This window comes from Oncorhynchus gorbuscha, unplaced genomic scaffold, assembly GCF_021184085.1.
Source record: "Oncorhynchus gorbuscha isolate QuinsamMale2020 ecotype Even-year unplaced genomic scaffold, OgorEven_v1.0 Un_scaffold_601, whole genome shotgun sequence".
In the NCBI taxonomy this organism is placed as follows: Eukaryota; Metazoa; Chordata; class Actinopteri; order Salmoniformes; family Salmonidae; genus Oncorhynchus; species Oncorhynchus gorbuscha.
Genome location: NW_025745438.1, coordinates 461 through 13,155, shown reverse-complemented (window position 1 = coordinate 13,155; position 12,695 = coordinate 461). Strand labels below are relative to the sequence as shown.

Below are 12,695 nucleotides of genomic sequence, written 5' to 3'. Positions count from 1 at the left end.
AGGAGACAGGCCACAGGAAGCGGCGCAGGTCCTAATCCAGGCACTTGTCATCTCCCGTCTGGATTACTGCAACTCGCTGTTGGCTGGGCTCCCTGCCTGTGCCATTAAACCCTTCAACTCATCCAGAACGCCGCAGTCTGCCTGGTGTTCAACCTTCCCAAGTTCTCTCACGTCACCCCGCTCCTCCGTTCCACTGGCTTCCAGTTGAAGCCGCATCCGCTACAAGACCATGGTGCTTGCCTACGGAGCTGTGAGGGGAACGGCACCTCAGTACCTCCAGGCTCTGATCAGGCCCTACACCCAAACAAGGGCACTGCGTTCATCCACCTCTGGCCTGCTCGCCTCCCTACCACTGGGAGGAAGTACAGCCCCGCCAGCCCAGTCAAAACTGTTCGCTGCCCTGGCTCCCCAATGGTGGAACAAACTCCCTCACGACGCCAGGACAGCGGAGTCAATCACCACCTTCCTGGAGACACCTGAAACCCCACCTCTTTAAGGAATACCTAGGATAGGTTAAGTAATCCCTCCCACCCCACCCCCTAAGTTTTAGATGCACTATTGTTAAGTGACTGTCCCACTGGATGTCATAAGGTGAATGCACCAATTTGTAAGCACGCTTCTGGATAAGAGCGTCTGCTAAAATGACTTAAATGTAATGTAAATGTAAGCACCTCCATGCTCTGGACACTACGCTGACAGACAACAAACCTTCTTGCCACAGCTCGCATTGATGTGCCATCCTGGATGAGCTGCACTACCTGAGCCACTTGTGTGGGTTGTAGACTCCGCTTCATGCTACCACTACAGTGAAATCACCACCAGCATTCAAAAGTGACCAAAACATCAGCCAGGAAGCATAGGAACTGAGAAGTGGTCTGTGGTCACCACCTGCAGAACCACTCCTTTATTGGGGGTGTCTTGCTAATTGCCTATAATTTCCACCTGTTGTCTATTCCATTTGCACAACAGCATGTGACATGTATTGTCAATCAGTGTTGCTTCCTAAGTGGACAGTTTGATTTCACAGAAGTGTGATTGACTTGGAGTTACATTGTGTTGTTTAAGTGTTCCCTTTATTTTTTTGAGCAGTGTATGTTGCACTCTTACAGTGTTCTGCCTTTGACATCAGAGTTCTCTGAGGCATGTAGTGACCTCTCTGAGGAGTGGTGGTCTGGGTGGAGGTGGTAGCTCATGATGGGGTGGGGGTCCGGTCAGGGGTTCTCCCCGCCCGAGGCCTGGACACATTTGAAAGGTAAATTTATGACATTATAAAACAGTAAAACATTCAGTGGCCAGTAAATTATCGATACAGTTTCATTAAGGAGGTGAACAATCTGTCTGTACCTTTTGAATAAGGTACTTAACCCTAATTGTTATTGTATTTGTTTACGGACCCATATTTCCAAAACCTATTTATTCAATGTCTTTGTTTCACAGGGGACACTCCTAACCGTTGCTCTCTCAGTGGAAGGGACTTATCTGGGGGGCCTCAACAATATCATGTTGCTGACGAGACAAAGAATCTCTCCAGATCAGAACATCCCAAGAACACCAGCAGGGACGTATAGGGAAGAAACCTCACCACTGCTGCTCTGACTCTGGGAAGAGTTTCACTAGAAGGAGTGGCTTCATTATTCACCAGTGGATTCACACTGGAGAGAAACCTTACAGATGTTCAGTGTGGGAAGAGTTTCTCTGCTTCTAACACCTTCAAATCTCATCTGAGAATTCATACAGGAGAGAAGCCTTACCCCTGCCTTGATTGTGGGAAAAGCTTTGTTAGTGTAGGAGCCCTAACCATACCCAAACTAACACACGCAGGAGTGAAGCCTTATAGCTGTGATCAGTGTGGGAAGAGCTTTGCTGTTGCTTACAACCTGAATAGACACAAGATAACACACGCTGGAGAGAAATAAGCCTTATAGCTGTGATCAGTGTGGGAAGAGCTTCAGTCAATCAGGGAGCCTGAATTCACACCAGCGAACAAACCTCAGGTCTGTCTATGAACAGTCATATCCATCTCCCATTGTCAAACAGTTGCCTTAGTCTGATCACCATGGTAACCTCTATGGAGCATAATATGCAGCTCTGATCTAGGATCAGGTCTCCCCTGTGTCTATGTAATATCACACATTGATCTAAATGGATAAATGTTATCATAGAAAATGTACTCATGATACTATTATTATTAAATGTCATTATGTAGAATAATGTTTCAACAATAGGTGTATATTAATGTATTCAATTTAATATGAATTCAATCCATTATCTTCTAAATAGGAAGTTAATATACAAATTTAAGTGATATCTAAATTGATTAAAATGATACTAAAACTAATCCATAATATATTGAATAATAATATTCATGAGGTCAAGGAAAGATCTATGTATGATCCAGGGTGCTCGGTCGGGGTTAAAATGTCTGTGATTATTTTTAAGGTCCATGTCCCTGGAGTTGAATGTGTTCCATCATTGCATCAATGGTAGCTTTCTGTGTGTTATCACTATTTCTATTCATCCCTCCATCCCATTCAGTTTTCCCAATCGGGGTTTTACCCACATGACAATGTCAGCATACAGGTCATTACTCATGTTTACCCTTTAATCATATATCATTGGAAATATTAGATTCATAGCTGTCCATCAGACCCATTCTCAGAATGTTCAGATCGACAGAAATGTGATCTACAAACTCTAGGATACATATCAGAAGCTGTTCTGAATCGTAATGAAAATGACCCTAACAAAGTGGCCAGGCCTCAGGTGGGGAGAGCCCCCGACAATTTTTTAAAAAGATAGACAAACATACTTTGATAATGTAATGTATTGTTGGACGAATCAGGACCAAAATACAAATTAATAAGAGTAAGATCAAGTATGGACCGTTGCCAGAAGGTGAAGAGTAAAGACAATTTTCACTGACTCCCAATATTATGAATGCTATAGGCCCATAATTGTGTCAATGAATCTAGCCTCTACAGGATCGGTGTCCCCCCACGGGATGGTTGAGCTAACGTAGGCTAATGTGATTAGCAAGAGGTTGTAAGTAACAAGAATATTCTCCTACATTAATTTCACATTTCCAAACTTCAGTGTTTCCTTTCAAATGGTATCAAAAATACACATATCCTAGCTTCAGGTCCTGAGCTACAGGCAGTTAGATTTGGGTATGTCATTTTAGTCGAAAATTGGGAAAAATAGGATCCGATCCTTGAGAGGCTAGCCAAGGTAGCGAGCCTTGAATCACCATTCGGAATATTATGAGATGCAAGTGCAGTCACGTCCTGACCTTAGTTCCTTTTTTATGCCTCTGTTTTAGTTTTTTCAGGGCGTGAGTTGGGGTGGGCATTCTATGTTTTGTAGTCTAGGTTTTGTATTTCTGTGTTTGGCCTGGTATAGTTCCCAATCAGAGGCAGCTGTCGATTGTTGTCTCTGATTGAGAACCATACTGAGGCAGCCTGTTTTCCCATTAAGGGTTGTGGGTAGTTGTTTTCTGTCTCTGCACCAGACAGAACTGTTTCGTGTTGGTCTATTTTTTGTTATTTTGTCTTAGTGTTCTGAGTTTAAATAAATATGAACAGACACTTACCACGCTGCATATTGGTCCGATCCTTCATAATCCTCATCAGATGACGAGGACAGCCGTTACAAGTGTCTAGGTTTACTGTTAAGCATTTATTAAAAGACTAACATACAAGAGCTAATATCTTGCAATCAATGATCTAGCATAAACGTAAGCATGTCTGGATTAATGATCTAAATGTAGTAATGACCTGTCATGGGGAAGTTTCTAAATTACACAATACCTGTTAGTGATGTTGTCAGCTGGAGATGATGTGGCAGGAGCTTTTATGGATCTGAAGCATTGCATGATGTCTACGTTAATGCTAATTAGCATTAGTGACATTTGAGAGTAAATCGTGCCAACTATATAGATAAAAGTCACCTTCTCCGAGAGAGATTTACACGGTTATCAAAATGTTTCACCAGGGAAAGCCTATGGGAAATCACCTATTGGGAAAAATGAATGGTGGAAAACAATTGGACCCATTTCCCTGTTTGGCCACTAGGTTTTATGGGTATTATGACTCGTCCACGGTGGGGCTCTATAGAGAGAAATAGTAATGCCATCATTTTATAGGCACTAATTTTGCCATGGTTCGCTGGACAAAGCCTATGGGGAAATGAATGGTGTTTTTGTGTGGTGTTTGGATAAATGCAGACAATAAGGTCTGTGGAAACACAGGTTTAGATGCTATACAATCTATCAGCGAATGTCACTTCTTGTGAATTTTGAAGTATTTATGTAATAAAACAAAGCACATCACAAAGGCTTCATAATGCATAATGGTCATACTCACTGACTGCTATTATCTCAACAAAAATGTATAAGATCTCCTTAGCCTGTGCAAACCTTATTTTCGCCATCAATTCCAAAACCCACATTTTTCCCCATTAATTTTTCCCATTGGGATGAATGAACGAGCCAAAAGTAACTAATTTCCGAGTTTTAAGACTACAAGCTGAAGATCTCATATAGCTCGACATTGACATGATTGGTTTACGGTAAGTGAGGTGGTACTTCCTGTATAAACACAAACTCCTTTCCTTGGCAACTTCCTTCCAGCAGTGTGTGGCAGGGAGATTCCTAGATGTGAGAAGTGTGCAGGAGGACCTGAGAGAAAGGAATGTGTAGTATTGATGTAAAAAGTTGTGTGTATAAACTGTAGGGGTACACATGATGCTGGAGATCAGATGTGTCCGGTGAGAGAAAGACAGGTTGAGGTTACCAGGATCACAGTAGTGCAGAAGGTGTTGTATGCTGAGGCAGTGAAGAGAGTAGTAGAGGAAGATGGGTCCAAGGTGAAGGATCCTAAGAGGATCCCTGTGATTAGGCGGAGGTCAATAGAGAGTGATAGGAATAACATGATACAGAAAGGTTGTTTTGTTTTGTTTTCATGGCCATGGTTGTCAACTGTACCACAGGAATATAATGTAAATCACAGTGGATAGATGTTGTGGTGGCTGCAAAGAACTTGGGTGTACAATATTTTACTGCAGAGTTACAAGGTGTTTTGAATGATAATATCCCGTCCTCCCAGTCTGCTGGTCTGGTGTTGAATCAGAGGGCCAAAGTAGTGGAATAATTCTAAAGTTTTAATGGGTGTAGGGTTAGTTGGTTGGGCATTTTTTTCAAAGTGTAATGATTTCATTCTACAGAATAGTACTACAAAATAGTACGCTGATAAACAGACAAATCAGTAGGTGGCGACATGCACTTAACAATTGTATGCGAAGCGCTTATAATACCGAAGAAGAAGACCGTTTTATTGCTTTTCAACAGCTCTCGCGGGAAGTCTTGACTTCGACCACGGTTGCATTGCTGTAAATGGACACTGAGGACGTCGGATTGGACATTGGGTTTTTCTGGTTCACTGCACGGATAGCGCTGCTGTTATCAGTCTGGTATTTCATAGGCGTCCATTACTGGGCCTTAGATAATTACAACTATCTGGACTCTTGAAGAGGACGTTGTTCCAACAGACTCGTATAGAGTTAGACGATAACAGACAACAGGATTCTTGGTGAATAGGGTGTTGAACGTTTTATTGACTTTAATAGATCAGGTAAAATCTTATCCTGGATCTTTCTAAACTAAGATTAGCCCACATCAGACACTTATTTGTCACCACTTAAGTTTTGATATTGATAATGACATCTGATCGCTCTGATCTAGCTGTTTTTTAAATCTGAATTCTGCAACAAATAAAGTAACTGTAAATGTAGGCGAGCTACAGATTTACTGTCACTTTTTTATTTGAATAAACGCTGAAGAAAGAATAGCTTCCACTATGGATCGGGTAAGTTTAGTTTACTTTTATTAACAGTATGCCCAATGTGGTGTATAACATGTTTAGGTCTAGTTATCAACTTCGTTTCATTTGAACAACTGGACAAAAAACAACTGGTGGCAATAAAACCCAGGGAAATGTTGTCCTTCAGCAAAGTAGCCTACTAGCCTAAAGCGCACAGATTGATACAATGCAATGCGCAACGAGCAGGTAAAGTCAGAACCATGGAGAAATAATGAGGCTAAAGCTACATCTTGCAGTAGCGGTAAAGTCACCAGGAAGCCAGTGATAATTGCGTCGTTTGCTCTATAACCTGTTAGTTAATAGTATGCATTGACAAGACAGTGGCAGAATAAATTCAACCACACTTTTTGTTCAGTAATACATTTTGCAAGTAACAAAGTTACATGACCTACAGCATGGTCAAGCCAGTTATTGTTTCCGACATTTTAGAACTACTAAATAACTATTGATTTAGTTACCGCAAGTCACAAAGAAAACGGGCTGCCTCCACGTTTCCAGCACTACCTCACGTGCACATTTCCGTCCATTATGAACCAATGACGTGCTTCCTTTTTGTGGCATTTCTGATGCGAGTTTATTTTCAGCTTCATCTCAGAGTTCTAACCTGGTCAGCATCTCTGTTGCTTGGCAACAACACAGCTGCTAGTAGCTAAAGTTAGCTTGTTTAGTCCAAAGTCCAGCAGCTAAGTTATATTTTTGTAGCTAGCTAACAGGCAATGAAAGGTGTAATTGTTTCTGGAAGGTTTGTTTTAAAAAAAAGACCAAAGTTACCTAACAGACAAGAACAGCTGACGATAGCTAGTTACATTTACATTTAAGTCATTTAGCAGACGCTCTTATCCAGAGCGACTTACAATGTCCAAACGGCTGTCCTACAGTTTTCCACAAAACATAATTAGCTAGCTAACGTTACATCAGTTAAAAACAACATTGTCACGCTGTTACCTTACAATGCAATACAATGAACTTTTGCAACTTGTAATTATTCTAATCAAAAGGAGAGACTTATATTTCTACAAAACCATCCAACTTTATTATTAATTACTGCAGTAAATGGAGCGTTAGTGGTCACCAGATGGTGTAGAGCAAAAAGCCCAAATAAGCAGGGTTAGGTTACTACTTTTTATAGTCCTCCTGAGTCCTCATAAGTAACAGATTTGTGAAATTATACAAGGGTACAGACAGTAACAGACAGTGAGATTTACATGGCGCCAGATGTCTGTCTCTAGGTCATTTACTGCTTGTTTATACAGAAAAGATCATGCATAGGACACTAGATCCTTCCCTCAACAGATGAAGTCCAGTGTCCATTTGTGATGTGGGAGAGAAACGGGAGGGAGAGTTTTCCTGGCCCTGGCAGAACAGCATTTGACACAGACACCAATCATGTAGTGGAATGTAGTTTAGGTTTTATCACCAAGGCATTGTAAATAAACTGCCAGCATTAGGCACCAGAGGCTCCTCTCAGGCCAACAGACAGTGTGAAAGTACTAATTGAAGAATATTCTAATATAAAAGGTCATTTGAATAACAATGTTGTAATTTATACCAAACACTAGCTAGCTATGACATCGCCGAAGTCAAGGATCGGTAGGATAGCCAGTTTTAGGAGGACATGTTTGGTGGCGTGAATAGGAAGCCGATTCTAGATTTAATTTTGGATTGGAAATGTTTAATATGAGTCTGGAAGTAAAGTTTACAGTCTAGCCAGACACAGTTGAAGAACATGCATTTAGTTTTACTAGCGTTTAAGAGCAGTTGGAGGCCACGGAAGGAGTGTTGTATGGCATTGAAGCTCGTTTGGAGGTTTGTTAACACAGTCAGTTCTTGAAAAGATGTACGTGGAAAACAACGGCACAAGATGGCAGCTTCAGCAAGTCCTATTACTTTGTTTGTACCGATCCTCACGTTGAGAGCATAGCAGGAGGTACACAGTCTTGTGGCCTTAGAGCTTGTGTTATTTGTTTATGTAACAGTAAAGACCTTACGCCCGTCCCCTCGCCCTGACCTGTGCGCGAACCAGGGACGCTCTGCACACGTCAACAGTCACCCTCGAAGCATCGTTACCCATCGCTCCACAAAAGCCGCAGCCCTTGCAGAGCAAGGGGAACCACTACTTCAAGGTCTCAGAGCAAGTGACGTCACAGATTGAAACGCCACTAGCGCGCCCCACCGCTAACTAGCTAGCCATTTCACATCGGCTACATTTAGAAGGGCCAAATGTATATAGAATGTTGTCGTCTGCGTAGAGGTGGATCAGGGAATCACCCGCAGCAAGAATGACATCATTGATATACGCCGAGAAAAGAGTCAGCCCGAGAATTGAACCCTGTGGTATCCCCATAGAGACTGCCAGAGGTCTAGACAACAGGCCCTCCGATTTGACACACTGAACTATCTGAGAAGTAGTTGGTGAACCAGGCGAGGCAGTCATATGAGAAACCAAGGCTGTTGAGTCTGCCGATAAGAATACGGGGTACTCAACTCACAGAATGAGACCGCCGAGTACTGAAGCGCGTAGCAGGTAAAAATCGTTTGTCCTCAGTTCCAACATTTCATACCGGGTACCAAACTGCCTCTGGACGCAATGTTAGCATAATAACTGTTGGTCGGGAGTTTCATGAAATGGGTTTCCATAGCTGAGCAGCCGCACACAAGCCTAAGATCACTATGCGCAATGCGAAGCGTCAGCTGGAGCGGTGTAAGGCTCGCCACCGACGGACAAATCTGGGTTTGGTGGATGCCAGGAGAATGCTACCTTCCCCAATGCATAGTGCCAACTGTAAAATTTGGTGGAGGAGGAATAATTGTCTGGGACTTTTTTTTACATGGTTCGGGCTAGGCCCCTTAGTTCCAGTGAAGGCAATTCTTAACGCTATAGCATACAATTACATTCTGCCCTTCCAACTTTGTGGTAACAGTTTGGAGAAGGCCCTTTCCTGTTTCAGCATGACAATGCTCCTGTGCACAAAGTGAGGTCAATACAGAATTGTTTTCTCGAGATTGGTGTGGAAGAACTTCACTGGTCCGCACAGAGCCCTGTCCTCAACCCCATCAAACACCTTTGGGATGAATTAGAACCCAGACCCCGAGCCAGGCCTAAATGGCCAACATCAATGCCCAACCTCACTAATGCTCGTGGCTGAATTGAAGCAAGTCCCAACAGCAATGCGCCAACATCTAGTGGGGAGCCTTCCCAGCAGAGTGGAGGCTGTTATAGCACCAAAAGGGGGACCAACTCCAAAATAATGCCTGTGATTTTGTTAAGAGTTGTTCGACGAGCAGGTGTCCCTATACCTTTGGTTATGTGGTGTATGATGAAATAGTCGTGTAAATGCAACACAGGGACACTGAAAGTCAATCTTAAAAGAATCATTGTTTTATCAGCATGCTGGAGAGGTCAGTCAAACTTAGAAGTATAAAGTACCGTTCTGAAGGCATCTCCCTCAGGGCAGTCCCATTAGATCTCTTATATACTGGTTACAGACAGGTTACATAGTTCATAGGGTTGGTTCTGGCATGTCTGGCACCGTCTCCTGTCTTAACTTATAGAACATATTCTGGGCTTCTGACAGATGGTCCTAAGAGGGGGGGGGGGGGGGGGGGGTCATGTTGCCCCTCTTCATATCTTTACCAAGTCCTGGCAGGAACCAAGGATTATTTGACAAGATTAACATTTTCAAGGCTGCTCTTCACATGATAACATTTTCCATCACAGGATGCATAGACATTGTGGGGATGGAATATTAACTATATCTGAAGAATACATAGGATCGAATAGTGTGTGTATATATATATATATATATATATATATATATATATATATATATATATACAGAAAGTTGAACAGCATGGCCTTGACTAGAATACAGTATATACATATGAAGTGGGTAACAGTATGTAAACATTATTCAAGTGACCAGTGTTCCATGTCTATGTACATAGGGTAGCACAACCGGGTGGTAGTCAGCTAGTGACAAAGTTCAGGGCAGGGTACTGGGTGGACACCGGCTAGTGATGGCTTTTGTCATGATGTTGCCCTCTTTGGGTACAGCAAGCCCCATCCCCCTCTCCTTCAACTAGGCTGCTGTGGTCAGAGAAGTCGTAAATGCCTCGAAGATATTATCTCCTCCTGGCCACAGTAGAGAGAGAGAGTGAATTTTCATAGAGAACAAAGGAATTTCTTCCACCTCACAGAACTTGAGGTCCGAACAACATTTATGTTCTGGAGAAGGTATAAAAGATTGGTGAAGAATCCAGCTACGAACTGGTCCGTTTGGTGCAATTTTGTGGGGCTCATGGGAGACGGTGCGGCCACATTACCATAACACTGTTTATATAATAGCCTCAGATATGAGGTTTACATCTAATTGTTGTGTAAGATGAATGAGTGAGGATGATACTGTTTGTAAAATTGTGTAATGTGATTTTGTACTTTTTATTGAAGGAAACTCCAATTCCCTTTGGAGTTTAACTAAATCAGAGGACCGCCCGTGAGCCCAGTAAGGGTCGGGCATCCTGGGATAGCCTTTTTCTGCAATTCCGAATAAAACCCCAACTTCGAGAAATTCTCAGTAGACCATGTTTTTCTCAATCACGAGAGGAGCCAAAAGGTTGCAGACAGGGAGAGGGGGATGGGGCTTGCTGTTCCCAAAGAGGGCAACGTCATGACAGTTGGATATTTGACAACGGTCATTCCAGAGGAGTGGTGCTTGGGGTGGGGGAGGGGCTAATGCCCCCCAAACCCTTATTATATAAATGTATAGGATACATAACTCTACAACACTTTAGACTAGAAACAGGCTGTTAAAGGCACCAGAAAGACGTGGCTCTATTGAACATGGGGATAACTGTATAGATTTACATTCATTTAATTTAGGGTGGAAGGTAAAACCAAATAATTGATGGATTTAGCTCTAAATACTACATCATAATGAGCAGCAGTAGTTCAGGTGTTTTGCTTTTTCCTCTGGTTATTACGACAAATCACGGTTTCGCAGGTGTTGGCGTTCGCCAACATTTTGGAAAGGGGAAGGGACATTCGGCCCATATCTTGAGGGTGGAGCTCTTCCTTCTAGCATCTGTTAAGCTCTCATCCTAACACGTATGAACTCAGAACTAAATCGTGCAGCTGACTTACATGAGACATTAGTTCTGTGTTAACCAAGATTGGCTCAGGGGTGAAAAACTTGTTCAACTCCAATGAATACTCAAAGGTTCTGAACATAAGACAGGAGGCATTACAAGTGTACTTCTTCCATTTAGAAATTTAGAAATTAGAAGTGTTATACGTTTTTACATTTGTAAAAAAATCTACCACTAACATTTGAAAAATTCTCTGAAGTGATTGAAGTGTAAAGTAGTGAACGATTACACACTTCAGGAGAAAGAAGGTATTATAAAGTAATCAAATGTTTGGTCTAATGATATTCTATGTACAATACTTCCTGTGGTCACCAGGACAGAGCTAGTCCGTCCCCCTCCACCCTGCCGGAGTCCCCTGGTCACAACTCTCCTGGTAGCACCTTACTGCTGGATCTGAAGAGGGTTTCTGTGCTGCTGGTCGACTGCAGGAAAACAGCAGGGCAGAGTGGAGCTGTGAGAGAAGGACACAAGGAGGGAGATTTGATATCATATCTTGAGCAAGGTACTTAACCCTAATTGCTGCTGTAATTCTCTCTGGATAAGAGCGTCTGCGAAATAACAAATGTATTTATTCACACATATTTCCAAAACCTAATTATTCAATGTCTTTCACAGGGGACACCCCTAACTCTCGTTCTCTCAGGGGGAGGGGCGTATCATCTGGGGAGCCTCAGCCACACGATGTTGCTGAAGAGACAGAGAAGACTATCTCCAAATCAGAACATCTCAAGAAACCCCAACAGAGACGTACAGGGAAGAAACCTCACCACTGCTGCTCTAACTGTGGGAAGAATTTCACAAGCCGAAGTGGCTTCATTATTCACCAGCGGATTCACACCGGAAAGAAACCGTACTGCTGCTCTCAGTGTGGGAAGAGTTTCACTGCTTCTCAAACCTTAAAATATCATCTGAGAATTCATTCAGGGGAGAGGCCTTACCCCTGCCTTGATTGTGGGAAAAGCTTTGCTTATTTGGGCGCCCTAAACATACACAAGCTAACACACACTGGAGTGAAGCCTTATAGCTGTGATCAATGTGGGAAGAGCTTCAGTCAGTCTGGCCACCTGACAACACACCAACTAACACACACTGGAGTGAAGCCTTATAGCTGTGATCAGTGTGGGAAGAGCTTTGCTCTAACTTCCTCCCTGACTAGACACCAGCGTACACACTGGAGAGAAACCTTATGTCTGTCTATGTGGGAAGAGCTTTGCTGTAGCTTCCAATCTGACTACACACCAGCGAACACACACCAGAGATAAGCCTTATAGTTGTTATCAGTGTGGAAAGAGCTTTGCTTCTTCAGAAACACTAACTATACACCAGCATACACACAGCAAAGAAACCTTTTGCTGTGGTCAGTGTGGGAAGAGCTTTGCTGTAGCTTTCTCCCTGATTATACACCAGCGAACACACACTGGTGAGAAGCCTTACAGCTGTGATCATTGTGGGAAGAGATTCAGTCAATCCGTACACCTGAATACACACCAGCGAACACACACTGGAGAGAAACCTTATACCTGTGATCAGTGTGGGAAGAGCTTCAGTCAATCAGGGAACCTAAATTCACACCAGCAAACACACACTGGAGAGAAACCGTAGATGTGTGGAAAGCGTTGTTCATTTAGGGCCTATGTGGAAAAACACCAGAAAACTAAAAATGTACGATCTTTG

At 42.8% G+C, this 12,695-nt stretch overlaps 2 protein-coding genes across 2 annotated transcripts in view; one reads left to right on the top strand and one right to left on the bottom strand.

Annotated features, from left to right (window-relative positions):
* LOC124019011 (brain-specific angiogenesis inhibitor 1-associated protein 2-like) overlaps window positions 1-5,475 on the bottom strand; it is a 36,800-nt gene extending 31,325 nt beyond the window's left edge. The window contains exons 1-2 of the mRNA XM_046334356.1: window positions 5,343-5,475; window positions 1,804-1,877 (exon numbers count right to left, since the gene is read on the bottom strand). Coding sequence (XP_046190312.1) covers window positions 1,804-1,877; window positions 5,343-5,475 — 207 coding nt within the window. The remainder of the gene's footprint in view (window positions 1-1,803; window positions 1,878-5,342) is intronic.
* LOC124019009 (oocyte zinc finger protein XlCOF19-like) lies at window positions 5,376-12,209 on the top strand (the record flags this gene model as incomplete). Its single annotated transcript, XM_046334353.1, has 3 exons — window positions 5,376-5,861; window positions 11,337-11,523; window positions 11,637-12,209. Coding segments are annotated over exons 1-3 (769 nt in total), but the record flags the coding sequence as incomplete, so codon positions are not given.
* Window positions 12,210-12,695: the final 486 nt, after the last annotated feature.